At 39.3% G+C, this 20,119-nt stretch overlaps 1 protein-coding gene across 1 annotated transcript in view; it reads right to left on the bottom strand.

Moving 5' to 3' along the window:
- dst (dystonin) overlaps positions 1-20,119 on the bottom strand; it is a 565,996-nt gene that overhangs the window by 295,339 nt on the left and 250,538 nt on the right. The window contains exons 12-25 of the mRNA XM_051919257.1: positions 19,175-19,294; positions 16,326-16,421; positions 16,089-16,216; positions 13,396-13,489; positions 11,228-11,382; positions 10,296-10,767; positions 8,669-8,797; positions 4,997-5,074; positions 4,746-4,907; positions 3,632-3,736; positions 2,594-2,689; positions 2,368-2,493; positions 1,824-1,976; positions 1,461-1,615 (exon numbers count right to left, since the gene is read on the bottom strand). Of these exons, the coding sequence (XP_051775217.1) occupies positions 1,461-1,615; positions 1,824-1,976; positions 2,368-2,493; positions 2,594-2,689; positions 3,632-3,736; positions 4,746-4,907; positions 4,997-5,074; positions 8,669-8,797; positions 10,296-10,767; positions 11,228-11,382; positions 13,396-13,489; positions 16,089-16,216; positions 16,326-16,421; positions 19,175-19,294 (2,069 nt within the window). The remainder of the gene's footprint in view (positions 1-1,460; positions 1,616-1,823; positions 1,977-2,367; positions 2,494-2,593; positions 2,690-3,631; positions 3,737-4,745; positions 4,908-4,996; positions 5,075-8,668; positions 8,798-10,295; positions 10,768-11,227; positions 11,383-13,395; positions 13,490-16,088; positions 16,217-16,325; positions 16,422-19,174; positions 19,295-20,119) is intronic.

The raw sequence follows: 20,119 nt of genomic DNA, 5'->3' as shown, positions 1-20,119 counted from the left end.
ATCCGGCCATGGGCCGTAGCTGCAAAAAGATGTACTGCGCAGGCGCAAAAAGAGTCCGCGAGAGTCGGCTGAGGAGCCGAGAAAGGCGGACAAAAGAGGGCGAGAGAGGCGGATGAGGGTCCGCGAGAGGCGCAGGCGCAAAAAGAGTCCGCGAGAGTCGGAGAAAGACGGACAAAAGAGGGCGACAAAGGCGGATGAGGGGCCGCGAGAGGCGGACAAGACCACAGAAAAAAGGAGTGAGCACATACAAAAATGGAGTTACAGAAATGAGGCGCAACAAGCACCGAAAAAAGGAAAAGGCACATAAAAAAGTAGTCAAACGCGGGCAAAGCATGAAACACACTGCACACGAAACTAAACACACCAAAAAAAAAGAACAGACGAGCGCACAACAACAAGGCACGACCACACACCCCCCCCCCCCCCCCCCCCACCCTACAGGCACGGGACGGAACGACACGGGACACACACCAAGAGGGGGATTCAACAAGCCCATGGAAGACAAAAAAAAAGAACACAAAACCACCCCACAGACCCTAGTAATATGGATACTGTAAATATAGTAAATCAAGGTGATATACAGTATTCAATGTGTAGTAAAATACATGATATATACAGTACTATACAGTAAATAGTAAATGAAAGGTGATATATAGTATATACTGTATATACTCATTTTAAAATATATACTGTGTATATAGTAAATTAAATGTAGTATAAAGTATGCCATGTATTGTAAATAAAGATGGTGCATGATATATATATAGTAAATGAAAGGTGATATATAGTATACACTGCATATACTCATTTTAAAATATATAAAATATATACTCTATACATAGTAAATGACAGGTGATATATAGTATACACTGTATATGCTCATTTTAAAATGTATACTGTATATATAGTAAATTAAGTTGTATAAAGTATACCATGTATTGTAAATAAAGATGGTGCATGATATATATATATATATATATCCATCCATCCATTTTCCAACCCGCTGAATCCAAACAGGGTCACGGGGGTCCGCTGGAGCCAATCCCAGCCAACACAGGGCACAAGGCAGGGAACCAATCCCAGGCAGGGTGCCAACCCACCGCAGGACACACACAAACACACCCATACACCAAACACACACTCGGGCCAATTTAGAATCGCCAATCCACCTAACCTGCATGTCTTTGGACTGTGGGAGGAAACCGGAGCGCCCGGAGGAAACCCACGCAGACACGGGGAGAACATGCAAACTCCACGCAGGGAGGACCCGGGAAGCGAACCCGGGTCCCCAGGTCTCCCAACTGCGAGGCAGCAGCGCTACCCACTGCGCCACCGTGCCGCCCATATATATATATATATATATATAGTAAATAAAAGGTGATATACAGTATATGGTATTTAGTAAATTAAAGACTTTCTAATGCACGCATTGTAAATGACATTCTGTAGCGCCTTCACACCTGCCAGCATATTCGATGGCTTCCTTGTTTGGCGGAGGGATTGTGAAGCAGACTGAAGGCACCATGGCTTCATTTCCAGTCGGACTTATGATTTTCCATTTTGCACGATGTGAATTATTGGCCAGCACACACTCATCATCTTTGTATATCGTGATCTAGTGGAAAAAAAAACCAAAAAAAAACCAAATAAAACGAACGCCCAGGAGTTATTTTACACATCAGCTGTCTTCACCAAAAACAACAAGCATGCAGCGACATTTTCAGGCAAGTTAAACACGCCACTACTTTATCCAATTCCTGTCTAATTAAACACGTGAAGTTCAAGGAACACGTCTGAGTGAACGAGCAGCAGATGACACCCACCTCAATCTGGCGATAGTCACAGATGGCTTTCACGGGGATGGAGGTTCGGATCGGACTGTCGGGGCTCCTCAGCTTCAGCTGGACGATGGCCTTTGCTCTGCCCACGAGACTCGCTACGGTGCTTCTGTACTGCAGGAGCTGCTCCTTTTCATCCTGAAATCAGCAGCGAGAAGAATGAGATACATGCTTTCAGTATTTCTTGTTTGAATACATAGAATGTGTTTTTGATACGAATGACAACTTCTAAATAAGGTGGTGTGGTAGCCGTTCAACATGACAGGCACCATACAGTATGAAACAATGAGTCTGGGAAAGGCAAAAGATGATTGGGTGAAGAGGTGCACCAAGATGGAGGTAGATGGGACCAAACAAGATGTGGTTGGAGGTTGTGACGGATGATTTCAGTCTCACCACGGGTCTCACCACAAAGGACAGGAAAAAGATTTGGGGGGGCAATCAGCTAACTTGGATAAACCCCTGAAAAGGACCATTAAAGCAGTGATGGATGATGATGACGACGAGGATGACGATGATGACTTATTACCATTGATTCCTGGATCAGGTCTTCTAGTTTGTGCAAAGTGCTTGTCCGGTCACAGCTGTACTTCCTTTGTATTGTCTCTTGGAGAGTTTTCAAGTAGTCCAATGATTCTCTGGCATCGTTGAAAAACTAAATTGGAGAAAAATGAAAAGCCATATTGAAGAGAAGAACAATTTGTATTCTTCAATTCAACACATCGTTCATCGTGTGATGAAGATATCAGGCTTACTTCAAAGTAGAGCGTGTTCTCCTTCAGGTGCTGCTCGACACAACCACAAAGCTGCAAAATCCAGCTCCACTGTGTCTGCATTGCTGCACGGTACGCCTGTAGCAATAAAACAAAAAACACCATGGAGTTAAGTGTTTCATGGGTCTTAGTGAAGGGGGAACCCCAGGGGGAAGACTAAAGGTGAAGACCAAACACAAACCCGATTTCCATTTCCATCGTTAGAGTGGAGAAGCCCCTGACGTCACTTCAAGTTTGATGACCAAAGTCCTACCTCTTCCAGAATGCGCCGCGTATTTACTGTTGGTGTTCATTTTAGGACCAACGTTCAAGGAGGATGGAGCTCATATAGAATATGTGCGGTATGTATAGCACCTTCAGGACGTGGTCAGACCCCTTCACTTTTTTCACATTTTGTTATGCTTCAGCCTTCATATCTATCAATCTATTATATAGTGCCTTTCACATCTATCTATCTATTACATAGAGCCTTTCATATCTATTACATATAGTTTCTTTCATATCTATTTTATAGTGCCTTTCATATATATCTATGTATGTAGCTATTATATAGTGCCTTTCATCTATCTTAAATCTAAATACAGAGTTCATATTGCAGTAAAAAATCTAATTCTCACCCACACTATTTATCGTGGCATCAGTGCCATGCATACTTAATTGCTATGGTTAGATTATCGAAGGGCACCTTTGTATCTTTTTATTGATTTGTCACACGCTTTTTATTTAAGACATCTTACACCATTTTAGGTTCAGTTGGTTTTGTTTTTTCATTTGGAGCAAAGGAAGTTAAAGTGACTTGCTCAGGGTCACACCGTACCAGTATTCAAACCCATAACCTTAAGGTCTGAAGTCCAAAGCTGTAACCTCTATGCCACACTGCCCATCCTAATGCCTTTATAACACATCCCCCCACCCATGCCCACCACCTTTGCTCACCATGATGGTTTTACAATACATTAAAAGTACCCAGTTTTGCACAAATGCCAGGCTGTTTAACATATACATGAAGTTCTGCATTACCTCAATAGTCAACCTTGCTGGGTGATTTTCAAGCAGAAGCTGCTCGGCCATTTCTTGAACTGACTTTATAACTCTTTCTTTGTCGTCGAGTACTCTCATAAGATCCTATAAAAAGACATCAGATGAATGCATATTCAATTTGTAAGGATTCTCTTTATGTGAAGAAGAAAATTAAGACACAGTTTGGACACTAAAATTAGCCAAAGAGTGAAATGACTGGTCTTACACTTAGCTGACTTGGTTGAGCTGATCCTACGAAACGTTAAAACATTAAATTAGAGCTCTAAATAAGCACAAATCACCCTGTGATGGGTTGGCATCTTGTCCATCCTGTCCAGGATTGGTTCCTGCCTTGCACCCTGTGTGTTCTGGGACAGGCTCCAGCTTCCCCGGGACCAGTGGAGATGTTAGGAGGTGGGCTCCAGTGCTGTCAGCCATGTTGCCCCCCCCTATTATTTTAAAGCCCCCCCCCTCCCACCTGTTGAATCCATGTATGCTTATAGCCCTGGGTCTTCCACAGATATGCCCTGTTTTGCCTTGTTCAGTGGTCTGTTAAGGTAAACTCAAAGGGATATCAGACCAGCAAACCTCAAGCACATACATGTCAACTGTGCAAAAACTCCAAGAGGAAACAGGTCATCAAGGAGCAGGGGCTAAGCAACTAATAAGGGCTGAGGTTAGTGATGCCCCAGCCTGTGACCCTGTTCAGGATAAAGCGGCTTTGGAGAATGGATGGGTGGGTGGATAAAAGCTTGTTTTAATTTTTCTTTTTCTGTTTCTTTATTCATTTCACCACTGCATCGTCTGACTTCATGACATAACTCTCCAAATCTAATTCACAGCAGCTGTAGTGAGCTGAAGCCTGTCCAAGCAGCAGAGCAGACAAGGCAGTGACCCATCCTGGAAGGAGGACAGATCCCCCTGTCTCATGGCACACACAAAAGCAGCCACACTGGGGCGACGTAGAGTCACTAAGGGACGGTTCGTGGACTGTGGAAGCAAATGTGCTACACTGTGAACTAAAAAAAAAATAAAATGACACGGGACTTCTCAATAATTCAGATATTTGCGGTCACACTACTTCAAAAAAAATATTTTAATAATAATGACTTACTGCATGGTAGTCTTTCTTTTTTGCCAAATTGGAACTCCTGTCACTCCAGTCATAAGCCACCTCCTCCTCTTCTTTCTCATTTAACCAGATTAGTTCTCGAGTGGCCCTTGAGACAAACTCATGTAAGGTATCAAGGTGCTTCTGACGATTTCTAGATGTGTTCTGAAATGAAACAGTCAAAAAAAGCTATGACGCAACCACAGATGTTGCAGATAAAACATTTCTGTACATCTTCAAATGCACTGGCCTACCAGGAGCTTTCCATATTGGCTCTCCAGTCGTCCCAGCTTCTCTGAGTAGCTGTGCTTCAATGGAGGCGTCATCTGGATCTGTGCAGATGGTGAGAAGGAATATGAAGAAACAGTTCAGAGGTAATCACTAGGCAGTATAACCAATAAAAGAGTAAATGTGTGTGTGTGCACTGCATTTGTCATTCCAATGCATCAAAAACATCAACACTGATTTTACAAATTCCATACCAAATGGCATATAACAGAGGCATGGGTGCATCACATATCTGTAGTAATAAAATGCTTTCCATTTGTCATTCCAACAGAATTTGCATCGCAATCATTAACACTGCTTTTATGAGTCCCATAACAAATGGCAAATAACAGAGACATACACATTGCATGTGTCATTCCAATATATAGTGCATTTTTAGTAATAAAATCCATCCCATGTGTCATTCCAATAGGTAACTCATCACAAACGTTAACACTGTGTTTACGAAACCCATACCAAACGGCCTATAACAAAGACATATGCATTGCATTTGTCACTCCAACAGATGGCATATCATAAACTTTTCTAATAACATGCATCGCATTTGTCATTCCAACAGATGGTGCATCACAAACATCTTTAGAAATAAAATATATTGAATTTTTCATTCCAACTAATGGCACATCACAAACATTAACACTGATTTCACAAATCCCATACCAAATGGCATATAACAGGGGTATTTGCATTGCATGTGTCATTCCAACCAATGGCACCTCACAAACATATTTAGTAATAAAATGCATTGCATTCTTCACTCCAACAGATGACACACCACAGACATTAACACTGATTTTATGAATCCCATATGAAATGGGATATAAAATAGACAAATGTATTGCATTTGTCATTCCAACAGATGGCGCATTACAAATATTATCACTGCATTTACAAATCCTATACAAAATGGCATGTAACAGAGACACATGCATTGCATTTGTCATTCCAACAGATGGCGCATCACAAACAATAACATTATTTTTGTGAATCCTAAACCAAAGGGTATGTAACAGAGACAGAGGCACTGCAAGGTGTACCGCAAACATTAATGCTAAAGTCTACGTACACTGATATCTCAGATGTCAACCTACCTTAGAGGGGTGGCACAGCTAGTCTCTAAATATTTATAAAGGTGCGCATTTTGCTTTAGTAATTGAGTATCAAACTTTACCTTATACACTGAAAGCCATTTTAATCCTATTACTGAGATCTTAACTAACATCGTGTCTATGTTGGATACCACATTATAATAACAGTTGCAATTATTCTGTAATGATTTGCAGGTAATTGTGGTAAAAAGAATCACATGTTAAGGTGTCAAATTTCCCAGAAGAGCAAGTGTTCCTCTTCAAACATGGCAGCATAGCAGGTAGTCCTGCATAGAGCCCGCTGCAGCTCCTGGTTGGATTGCCCTCTGGGCAGACTTTAAATAATCTCATCTTGTGTACAGGATAAGAAGCGTGCATGAGCGTGTGCCATCATGAAATGGAATCTTGGCCAGCGTCGGTCCCTGCCTTGCTACCAGGATAGACTGTAGATCCTTAAGACTGGAAGAATCAGATTTAGAAAGTGAAAGGACAATAATTAATTATACACGCTAATCTTCTGTTAAAAATATGTATTATATATATATTATATATTGTGATGAACGGCCAGGTCCCATGCCCGGCCGGGACGCCCCTGCTGTGTATGTTGAGCCATGGACAGCTCAATACCTCCCCCGGGGCACTTGGTGGCAGCTTCCCTGGCCGACGCTGATTCCCCAACCTCCCGCAGGGCTCCATGGGAGATGGAGTCCTCCACAGCTTGGTTGGGGCCCGGAGTGGCCGCTAGGGGGGGCTGTCTCCTTCCAACAGCCTGCCTGGAAAAATCTGCAGCCCCACCCGGAAGTGCAATTAGGACCAGGTGGTTAAGCACCTGGAACACTTCCGGGTGGGTTATAAAAAGGGCCAGCCACCACCACTCGAGAGCCAGAGTCGGGAGGAGGAGGACTAAGCTAGAGGAGAAGTGGTGGTCAAGGAAAAGAGTGTTTTGGTGTATTAAGTGCTTTGTGGGACTGTGTTGGGCCTGTGGGACACGGGGAAGGCGTGCCCCACGGCTGAAGAGAAAATAAAAGTCTGTTTGTTTAAGTACGTGCCTCTGCGTCAGTCTGTGCCAGGTCGGGCGCTATATAGCGCCTTTCACTATATATATATATATATATATATATATATATATATATATATATATATATATATATACACATACTATACTGTGTGTATATATATATATATACTATACTGTGTATATATATATATAGCCTGCGGACATACCACCTGCACTCCAGAAGAGGTCATCCACCTGAAGCTAAGCATATTCAGGCCCGGCCAGTACTTGGATGGGAGACCATCTCAGAAAAAGCTTGCCGCTGGAAGAGATGTTGGCGAGGCCAGCTGGGGGGCGCTTACCCTGTGGTCTGTGTGTGGATCTCAATGCCCCAAGTGCAGAGAGAGGGACACCGTGCTATAAAAATGGCACCGTCCATTGGATGAGACGTAAAACCGAGGTCCGGACACTCTCTGGTCATTAATGATCCCTGGGCATCCTTTGTAAAGAGTAGGGCATATCCTGATGTCCATGTTAAATTGCCCACCAAGGCTTAGTCATTCTGGCCCCTTGGCTAACTGTCTCTAACTACTTAACTAACAGCTCATGTGTGGTGAGCATGCTGGCACAGGAATGGCTGCCATTGCATCACCCAGGTGGATGCTACACATTAATGGTGCTGGAAGTGGCTCCATACTCACTTTGAAAAGCACTTTGAGTAGTGAGAAAGGTGCTATAAATGTAAAGAATTATTATTATTATAGAAATATATATATAGTATATATAATATACACACTCAGTGACCAAGTTCTTAGGAGCACAATACTAACACTGAGTAGGACCTCCTTTTGCTGTCCAGACAGCCTCCATTCTTCATGGCATGAATTCCACAAGATGTTGGACACATGTTTGAGATTCTGGTCAATGTAGACATGTTTGCATCACACAGTGTCTGCGGACTTGTCCGCTGCATGTTCATGTTGCGCATCACCCATTCTATCACCTCTCAAAGGTGTTCTACTGGATTCAGATCCAGTGACTGGAAAGTCCACTGGAGAACACTAAAGTCAATGTGTCATGTTCATTAACCCATAAGGGCCAAAAGGCCTTTACAATGGATGGGAGGAAGAAGACCCTCTCCTGGGGCCATGTGTTCTCCCCAGCAACCCTCTAGTTGATCTCCCCTGTGTTCTCATTTTTTGGGAATATGGGAGAAAAATCCATGCAGACACTGGGAGAACATGCAAACTCCACACATATAATGACTGAGTGCAGCATTCAAACCGAGGACCCGGGATCCATGAAGTGGCAGGACTAACCAGTAACCTACCAACACCAACCTGCTGTATGTCTCTGAACACACCCAGTTGTTGTTTTTTTGTTTTTGCTGTATACCCATTTGTGATCCTATGAACACACGACATGGAATACTCGAGACTGAAATCTACTGAGCGTGAAACAATTTCCCCAGCACATATTAAAAAATCTGCATAACTTTGGCTAAGGTGTGGTGTCCCACCCTAAAACAAAATAAAAAAAAAGATGTGCATTACCTCACTGATTTTGGCTTCTTTAAGACTCATTTGAAATTCCTCAATGGCCCCGTGGACATTTTTGTGGTTTTCAAAATGGGATTCAACACTCTGCAAGTCCGATCCCCATTCTGCTCGATCTAATTGCAGCTTAAAAGAAAGACAAGTAATGTTATATAAATGATAAACATTTACCATTTGGGTTAGATTGTTATTATTCTTCCAGCTGCAAAAGTAAAGACATTTCTGTAACATTTGAGATGACACACTGCCTATAATGGCATTTTCCTCAACAGTGTTTCGACTTGCTATTTTTGTTTAACATTTACTGATTTATTTCAATGATTATTTTTTTATTTTACAGTATCTCTGGTATGGAACCCTGCACATATTTTTTGACCTCACTTCATCATCTCCTAACCCTGTTAATTCAGATTTTCCTCTGTCTTTCTGCTGAGTCAAAACATTTACAAGCCAGGGGTTTGTGGTTATCTCTCCTCTTGTAGGGTATTTTCATCTATTTCAGGACATTTCTTCATATTTTAACATGTTAAGCCAGTCTACCCAACTTTGGGCTTATCCAAAGCCTAGTTGCTTGAGGCAAGCTGGACTGGATGTGCCTCATCTGGCTGGCTAGTGAAGGTAATGGCCTATGTGATATGGGTGTTTTAGGAGGCCTGGATCCCATTTCATCATATTTGTAATAACAGAGTCTATCAAGGGCACTATGGCCTCCATATCCCTTAAACCTGTATGCCTAGAAAAGGAATAACCTTGATGACCCATCAAGCCCGGCTCCAGAGAAAGTCGGATATTAGAGGATCTGAGGAATTCTGCTTGTGTCAACCCTGATGGAGTTGACCTATTAGGGTTTTAGCTCAAATTATTGGGAGTGTCAAGGCTGAGCTCCACACAATGTTGAAGTCAGTGCCTGGCAAAGCCTGCTGTTGTGAAAACAAATATAAAGAGATGTCCCAAAATAAATCAAAATACACTACAAGGGGAAGGACAACCACAAACCCCTGGCTTGTAAATGTTTTGATTCAGCAGAAAGTCAGAGGGAAATTCTGAATTGATAGGGTCAGGAGATGAAGAAGTGAATACATAGAGGGGTCCAAACCATGCATGCAGGGGTCAATAATACATGCAGGAGTCCATATCACAGGAGGAAAAAAAAGAAAGGTCTGTCAAAAGTACCAGAAAACGTTAAACAAAAAGCAGAAGCCGTTCACTAGAAGAAGAGTCGAGACGCTGTTAAGGGATACACCATTATAGGCAGTGCCTTATCTCAAGTGTCACCGAAATGTCTCACCTGTTGCAGTTAAAAGTTTTCAAATGCTTCGATGTTTTGTAAGAGTTATTAGGACCAAAATGTCCTCCCCGTGGGTTAATTTATAATGGAGTGCTAACAGTGCCGTATCTTAATTAACTGACTGCGAAAACATCTAAATCACAAGACGATTTCAGTCAGTCAAAAATTATGGAAATTTTATAGCCTACAGTTACTATCTTTTATTATAATTGCAATTTGTTGCACAAGGAGCAGTGTGATGAATCTCACCGTGAAAGGTGCTATATAAAACAAAGCTCAGTGGGGGATCTCCACAAAAACACACAACTTGACACGTTACAAATACACAAGGGTTACCTGCATCTCGTCGACCCAGTTTAAAAGGTCCTGCACAAACTTCATGTTGACCTCCTCTTCCGTTAAGCTGGGGTCCGCAAGCGACGACTTCAACAAAGGTTTCCGGATCTGCATCAGTTTCAAGGTCTGCAGAGATCCTGAATCCATTCCTCCCAGGTAGCTTGGAACCATCGGGGACTGAAGGCCTGGGGTTATGCCTGGTGTGAGGGAGGAGGTCTGGGAGGGCGTCAGGCTCGACGTGTAACTGGATGTGAGTCCGGGGGAAAGACCCGGCATAAGACTGGGTGTTAAGCTGGATGTCAAACTGGAAGGCAAGCTGGGGCTCAAACTCTGGGAGAAACCGGAGTTCAAGCTTTGTGTGATTCCTGATATCATCCGTTTGGTTTGCTCAGTGGTTAAACTGCGTCCCTTGCTGTACACCGAGGAACATTCTGATTTAAGGGTGAAGAGGTCATCTCGAATTTTGGAAACCCTAAGAGACAGCAATTGATAAAGAGAAGTTGTTCATCAGTGTTGTTGTACAATCTAATGTGCAAATGTCTATTAGGAATTTTACTCTACATGGCGCTTCTATTCAAACATGACAGGTGAGCAACTTACAAACACAGGCTGGCCACCTTTATGTGAACTCAGTTCAGTTTGATGTCAAGCATCAGCAAAGCTTAGGATTATTAATTATTGCTGGAGTGGTGGCTCTATGGCTAAAGGACCTGGGCTGGTAACCCAAAGGTTGTCGGTTCAAACACCGGCAGTGACAGAAGGAATGCTAATCCGTTGGGCCCTTGCGCAAGGCCCTTAACCTGCAATTGCTCCAGGGGGCTCTGCACAAATAGCTGACCCTGCGCTCTGCCCCCTAAAACTCTGAGTAAGTTGGGGTATGTGAAAAGGAAATTTCCCAAGTTAACCAAAAAAAAAAAAAGAGGAAAATGCACCTCTGAACCAGCTGATCCGCTAAGTAAAATTTTCCATCCAGTAAAATCTGAATGTCAACGACCTGCTGCCGCAGAAGAGTCTCACACTCCAGCAAGTAGCCAGCGATCTCAGCCTCATTCTGGAATTGGATTCCCGATTCAAGCCTCTTGGCATCCTGAAAAAAAAAAAAAAGTAAAAGAGCCGGTTAAAGCAACCAAGGTGTTGTGGAATCTGAGACATGGAAACGGGCAGCAGAACTTCAACGGGTGGCGCTTCGGTATGCAGTGGCAATGTGCCAAGGGTGTGCAGAAGAGCGAAGAATCAAAATGAAAGGCTGCGATCAACGGGCCGTGTGAGAATAAAAACAGAAAAAAGCAGGTGGAGTTTGAAAGTCCTCATGATGGAGTGCAACCTGACAGGGAACTTCAGCAAAACATTTTCAAGGGACATTAAAAAAGTAAAAAATAACCCTGGGGACAAAAGAAACTTCTCTTTGTATCTACAACCATTAAGAGCTTCACGCAAAAGAGAAACCTTAAAGTGACCCGTTAGGAATATTAACAACGGAGCAGATCCGTGTCTGTATTGGGATTTATGGAACTGCGGGATATTCTAATGTCAGGCATTGTTTTAGCAAACATGTGCATACTGTACGAGCAGCTTTGTTATTTTGTTTGATATGATTTTACAAATAAAGGTGCACTATACCTTAACAGATGGTTTCTTAAATATATCCTTTCATTATTGACATTTTATATTATTTTAACACAGCTGTATAGTTTGATAACAGTCTTCTTAACTACTGTACGTTCATTTGTTTGTATTACTTACACCAAAAAACTGCAAACCTCAATAGAAACAGAAATTTGAATGGAATAAAAATAGAAATCTTAATCAGAACTGTTGGCGCGTTTTAATTTACTTTTTATATCAGAAATAAATAAATAAATAAATAAATTTATATATAAATATATATATATATATATATATATATAGTAATTGAAAATTTCCTAAATATATTCTTTTTTAAGTTAACTTTTTATATATTTTAGCAAGAACATGCATATAGATCTCCTAATAAAACATCTTCCTAACTATATTCTTTTTTCAAAATGTTCTTATATTAGCAAACAAATGGCATCTTAATTGACATTTTCCTGACTATATTATTTTTTCACTTAATCCTAATATTGTTATAACAAGTTTGCACATATTTATCTCTTAAAAGAATTTTTTCAAACTATATTCTTTTTTATTTGATTTTTCACCAAAGAATCACATATCTTAATTGAAATTTTCCTAACTATACACTTTTTTATTGCTTCTTGTATAAAACACTGCATATATTAATTGTTCATTTGCATGTCCTTCTTTCATTTATTTCTTGTATTATTTTACTGTCCTGTTTATAGTTTTTTATTTATATTTAATATTATATTAGTAAAAAAAATAATTGAAATGTTCCTAAGTATATTCTTTTTCTATTTGTAGCTTTAGCATGAATTAACAATATTCTTTTTCCACTTATTTCTTATATTATTTACCAAAAACATGTATATCTATCTCCTAACAAAAATTTTCCTATATTTTTTTCATTTATTTTACATGTCTATGTCTTAATTAAAATTTTCTTAACTATGTATTTCTTTGATTTTTTTTCTAATATTATTTTAGCAAAAAACACCTATATATTTATTGCTATTTTCTATCCATCCATTTTTCTTAACCTGCTTATCCAGGGCAGAGTAAGATGGCAGCTGCAGCCATCACAACACACGTCGGGCACAAGGCAGGAACAACACCAGGCCAGGGTGCCAGTCCTAATTGATATTGCTTATCTAGATTCTTCTTTAATTTATTTCACATATTATTTTGGAAAAATCTACACAGCAAAGCCACCCGTGTTACAGTAAGACACAAACTGTCTGTCGACATGAGCACTTTAACTACAGGCTGACTTTATGGTGTGCATTTAGCACTTGCAGTGTGTATTTTAACTGAAATGTTCTAAACTACAACGCTGTATATGCAACAGTGGACTTCTGTAATAATACTAACTAACCCCCCCAAGTCTTTAATAAATAGGAGAACAACGATGTTAATATTATAAAAGGAACAGACAGAAAACATAAGTTCAATGTCACAAGACAAACTTCACTTCAATGGACACATCACGGCGTCAACTTACTGACTGCAGTGCATTCCTGGCCAAAATCAACTTGTCTTCTCCAGCGACGCAGTCCCGCTGCACCCTGTTTGCAATTTGTTGTAACATTTCTAGCCTAAAGAAACAAACACACAAATAAATAAATAAATAAATAAATAAATAAATAAATAAATAAATAAATAATGAATTAAACATATAAATATGGTCTACTTCAGTGTTCCACTCCATTTATAATTAATGAACATCAAGCTTTAAAAAATGCTGTTCTGCATACAGCAGGACAGCTACACTGAAAGGCACTATATGAGAGATAGATAGATAGATAGATAGATAGATAGATAGATAGATAGATAGATAGATAGATAGATAGATAGATAGATAGATAGATAGATAGATAGATAAGGCACTATATAAAAGATAGATAGATAGATAGATAGATAGATAGATAGATAGATAGATAGATAGATAGATAGATAGATAGATAGATAGATAGATAGATAGATAGATGTGAAAGGCACTATATAATAGAGAGATAGGATAGGCACTATATGATAGATAGATAGATAGATAGATAGATAGATAGATAGATAGATAGATAGATAGATAGATAGATAGATAGATAGATAGATGTGAAAGGCACTATATAATAGAGAGATAGGAAAGGCACTATATGATAGATAGATAGATAGATAGATAGATAGATAGATAGATAGATAGATAGATAGATAGATAGATAGATAGATAGATAGATAGGAAAGGCACTATAGATAGATAGATAGATAGATAGATAGATAGATAGATAGATAGATAGATAGATAGATAGATAGATATGAAAAGCACTTTATGATAGATAGATAGATAGATAGATAGATAGATAGATAGATAGATAGATAGATAGATAGATAGATAGATGTGAAAGGCACTATATAATAGAGAGATAGGAAAGGCACTATATGATAGATAGATAGATAGATAGATAGATAGATAGATAGATAGATAGATAGATAGATAGATAGATGTGAAAGGCACTATATAATAGAGAGATAGGATAGGCACTATATGATTGATAGATAGATAGATAGATAGATAGATAGATAGATAGATAGATAGATAGATAGATAGATAGATAGATAGATAGATAGATAGATAGATATGAAAAGCACTTTATGATAGATAGATAGATAGATAGATAGATAGATAGATAGATAGATAGATAGATAGATGTGAAAGGCACTATATAATAGAGAGATAGGAAAGGCACTATATGATAGATAGATAGATAGATAGATAGATAGATAGATAGATAGATAGATAGATAGATAGATAGATAGATAGATAGATAGATGTGAAAGGAACTATATAATATGTAGCTAGATATGAAAAGCACTACATAACAGATTGATAGATAGATGGGTGCCTCCTATAATTTTTATCTGCATCCTTTGAGGCAAGACTCATTCTTCACATTTCATCCGGATTGATCTGCCCGATAAAATACAAATAGACACAGGTGTGAAAGGCACTATATAGTATATAGATAGGGTTGAATTCCACTATTAGATAGACAGATAGACAGACATGAAAGGCACCATAGATAGATAGATAGATAGATAGATAGATAGATAGATAGATAGATAGATAGATAGATAGATAGATAGATAGATAGATAACATGCACATTATAGTCTGGTATATACGTATGTGAACGGTCCATATGTACATACATTTATAAATGAGTACGTTTATCTGTGTAAACTGCGTATATTCGTTATAATTTGTCTATAAAGCGTTATACACACACAAAGCTCATCTATTTATCTATTTCTGAACGATCGTTCTAAGAGCGCATACATTGTTTTTATTGATTTATTTTTGTTCATTTCGTGTTCTTTTCTACACATACCTGGATCCATTAACCGTGTTGCTAGTAAAAATCAAAGAGGTGTCGATAACGGTGGGTCCACACGGTATGCTCAGGAGGTTTTCGGTCGAGTCGATGCTCGTCAGGGTGCTGTTACTGACGGAGGACACGCTGCTCGAGTACTGCAGATTGCTGTGCATTCTCGTGCGCACGCCGCGATGTCGGGCAGGTGACGCTGGGCTGCTGGCTGGCGCAGACGAGCGAAGCCCTTGTGCACCTACAGAGACTCACCTCGTCTGTGGAGCTGGCGCGTGTGCCGGGGTCTATTTATAGGTTTCAACGTGTACAGTCACCACGCTTGCAGAGAATACATATTTGCATCAAACGGTTTCGGATTTCGCTCCCAGCCATTTCGCCTTCACGCGGTGTAGTACTGACACTGCGGTGCAGGTTGAGACGGATTACAAGTGAGATGGGTGTGGACCAGTAAATTATCTGCAAACCTTTAATCTTCACGCTAACTCACCTCCAGTTATGACAGATTAAACACCATTTAACTCCTTCTGCTAATTCAAAAAGTGTTTGGATTTCCTCAAAAAAAAAAGTTTTTTTCCTCCAGACTGCACATTTCCTAACAGCTCGAGTGGGACATACGACAGAAAGATCAATTTAGGCCACATAACAACAGAGAGCAGGTCAGGATAATCCACTTGAGGTCGACCTCGTTCGTGCCAAGTGTGCTCCGTACGGCTGAGATCATTCATTCAGTTCTCAAAATGTTTGGCTGATGGGACCCACGGCGGCAGCAGCAGCACCAGACGCCCCCAAAACGACTTTCTTTTCCATCCTCATACCTTTCCACTTCAGGTCGTAAACTCTTTTCTCTCTCCAGCATTGCAATTATGAGTTTTCCCCACTCCTTCTCCACATCATTGGGATGATATCCTTGTGGCAGCTTAATCCGACCAAATTCAATCCAGGGCTTTTTGGGGTACACCAAAGGGGAAAAAAAAAAGGAAAAACAGAATCTTCAGCAAAGGAGGAAAATTGGCGTCAGAGCAGTTATGCAGAACATGCCAAAAGGTACATACCTCTAGTAGCCGGTAGAGATGTTTAATTCTTGCTTTTTCATTCTCTTTCAATGGAATTTCCGACTCTTTAAACTTCAGGTACTGATTGTAAAGTGCCTGGAAAGTAAAAGGCAACAAAAATGGGAAACGGTTCCGAGTTTTATTTATATAGAGGGATGTTTTAAATACAGGGTGTGGCTATCGCACAAAAAAGGCGCCCCATCCTTGTGCAAACGGCGTAACTTCATCTTCTACAACACCCTGCGCATCATTCTTGCCAGTCTCTTCAGTGGCTAATGAAAACTCAGTGCTTAGCGGAAAAAAATGCCTTCAGGCGGGAAGGTGGAAAAGACTTCGCGAGCCTACCATTTAAAAAGCGCCTATCTAGGACTACAGAGCTGCGGGGGCACAAGGAGACCTCCATGACTGCGAACAACCGGGCAAAAAAAGGAATAGTTTACGTCTTTAAACTGCACAGCACCGTCACTCTGGGCAGTTCTGGACACTCACGGTTAGGCGCTGCCGCACATCGACTCGACACGCTCGAAATGTCTTCTCGAGCACCTGCTTAACTGCGCGAAATAAGAGCCGGCGTTTGTGCATCACTTTTACAATTTAATGACGCATATGGCTCACGTAATTTTATTTGATATCGACTACTGCTCACAACAACTGAAACGTGCTACGCGCTAGATCGTCTGCATATATAACACAGAAACGACATCTCATTTTGACTTACGTGCAAATACAACGGAAAATATGTTGGGATATGCGGAAAACAAAACGCTGGCACCAAATACACACACTGGCATATCGGGTCGTCTCCCTTTTAGGGCCATCTTGGAGCCAAACTCCTGTTCTGCCCCATGGTGACATTGCTGTCAATGGAGTCCCGGCCAAGTCTCACTTTTTACACAGCATAAGCAAATAGCCATCAGGAATGGGAAACTCCAAAAGGTTCAGTAAGCTTTACGAAAAGGCCGGCCGGCTAAAAAGGGGATTTGTTCAGAACTTAAAAATCTGGATTATTATTATTAATAATAATAATACGATATTTATATAGCGCCTTTCCCAGGCTCAAAGCACTTAATACAACCATTTATTTCGGGTAGGCAAAAAACTATTATTCAAAGGCGGCTGGCTGGCTAACAAGAGGATTTATTCAGAACTTAAGAATCTGGATTATTATTGTTATTATTATTAAGAAGAAGAACATTATTAATATTATTAATACTGTTATTTTTATTAATAGTTATAATATATTTATTTAGCGCCTTTCCAAAGCCATTTATTCTGAGTAGCCATTATAAATAACTAATATTCCAAGCTTTTTTAACATGATATAAAACAATTTAAAATGACATAACAATTGAATAATAATTCATTATTGTTAATTGCATACTTAATAAAAAGGTTATAGAATGATAGTAGCTGAATATTATTATTATTATTATTAATATTAATATTGTTATTTTAATTAATAATAATATTTATAGAGAGCCTTTCCAAAGCATAAAGCACTTAATGTAACCATTTATTCTGAGTAGCCATTATAAGTAACTAATATTCAAAGCTTTTTTAACAGGATATAAAACAATTTAAAATGACATAATTGAATAATAATTCATTTTTGCTAATTGCATACTTAATAAAAAGGTTATAGAATGATAGTAGCTGAATATTATTATTATTATTATTAATATTGTTATTTTAATTAATAATAATAATATTTATATAGAGCCTTTCCAAAGCATAAAGCACTTAATGTAACCATTTATTCTGAGTAGCCATTATAAGTAACTAATATTCAAAGCTTTTTTAACAGGATATAAAACAATTTAAAATGACATAACAATTGAATAAATATTCATTATTGCTAATTGCATACTTAATAAAAGGGTTATAGAATGATAGTAGCTCAACATTATTATTAATATTGTTATTTTAATTAATAATATTTATATAGAGCCCTTCCAAAGCATAAAGCACTTAATGTAACCATTTATTCTGAGTAGCCATTATAAGTAACTAATATTCAAAGCTTTTTTAACGTGATATAAAACAATTTAAAATGACATAATTGAATAATAATTCATTATTGCTAATTGCATACTTAATAAAAGGGTTATAGAATGACAGTAGCTGGATTACAATGGATACCTAAACAAAAGTGTAATCAGCACTATAATACATGAATGTTCCTAACATTTTAAAACATACTGTGTATGTGTATAATTTAAATAATTATATTTAAAGGCTAAGGAATCAGTTTTTTTTTAGCACAATAATATTTTTTGCACAGTAAATGACAACATAAATTTTATTTTGGATATGCAGCAATAAAGAAAATAGAGAATCAGGTGGTAAAACATTATTAAACATTATCATCACCCTCCAAACATCAGCAACATTGTTAAACATTGTTACCACATTACTAAACATTATTATTAATATTATTGCCACATTTTGAACATTGTTAACATTATGAAACATTATTATTAACATAATTAAACATTACTGTCACATTCCGTACATTAGTAACATTATGAAACATTGTTAGCACGTTATTAAACATTAACAGTATTAAATATTATTGCTGTAGTAACAAGCGTTATTATTAACTTTATTAATAACAAGCTGATGAAGAAGGCAGGCTCAGTTATGGGACGCCCCCTGGACCTGCTGGAGGTGGTAGAGAATGGCCATTATGAACAATGCTGCACACCCACCTGGTGACACTCTGTGACAAGAGCTTGAATTACTGGCAGTACTCAGTTTATGGTGGTCACTACAATGTGATTGAGAAGTTGGGGCAGTGAGCTGAGTAAACTCGGTGAGTTAGAAGTAATTTGTGGAGATGAGGGACTTACTTTAAGTTCTACAGGACTGTTAGGATATGTTCTGTCAGACATGACGGTCACGTGGTGTTTGATCCACTGGCTGAGGTAATTGACCATGTTTTGGTATTCCACCCACTTGATATCGACGTCCTGTATGAAGAACAAAATAAAGAATCTGAAACTTTCAATAGATCATGTTAATATAATGCAACATTTTCAAGGGGGGGGGGGGGAGTTTCAGAAGCTCTAGGGGTAATGCAGGGGCCAACTCTGGAGAGACCACCAGTCCATTCCAACACACACACATACACAGGGCACAATTTGAAGTCACCAATTCCCCACTTGTTTTGTCAAAAAACTGGTTTAAAGATCATGCATGAAGGGGTTAATTACATTCCAGAAAAGTTGGGAACGAATGGAAAATGCTATAAACAAAACACAAAGGAGTGGTCTGTAAGCTGACGTGGTCTTGTATTCCAACACAAACTATATAAAGACAAGGCCTTTCATGCATGACCTAATCAACTGAATTGCTTTTAGAAGACACAGGTTTCTTCCATAAAAGTTAGGACCAGGTTAGTTTGGGACCAATGGCGATGTAACAAGTTGACATAGCAAGGTGAAGCCATCATGATCAAGTATACAAGAAGCCTCCAAAAAACGGCTGATTCCTTCAAGAGAAAGGATGGAGTGAGGCTCGCCAGTTATCAGGGAACAATTCAACACTTTGAGGACGAAGTTCCCCAAAGACAAGCTGGTAGAATTTTGGACACTGAACTCCCTTTACTCCTGCCTTGCGCCCTGTGTTGGCTGGGATTGGCTCCAGCAGACCCCCGTGACCCTGTAGTTAGGATATAGCGGGCTGGATAATGGATGGATGAATGGATGGAACTCCCTTTACTGTGCAGAACATAATTAAAAGATTGAAGGAAGTCAGTCAAAGTCTCATAAAGGGCACAGCTTACAAGCACTTGT

Source organism: Erpetoichthys calabaricus, chromosome 15 (genome assembly GCF_900747795.2).
Source record: "Erpetoichthys calabaricus chromosome 15, fErpCal1.3, whole genome shotgun sequence".
Classification (NCBI taxonomy): domain Eukaryota; kingdom Metazoa; phylum Chordata; class Cladistia; order Polypteriformes; family Polypteridae; genus Erpetoichthys; species Erpetoichthys calabaricus.
Note: the sequence above shows the minus strand (reverse complement) of the source record. Positions and strands in the feature narration are given on the sequence as shown.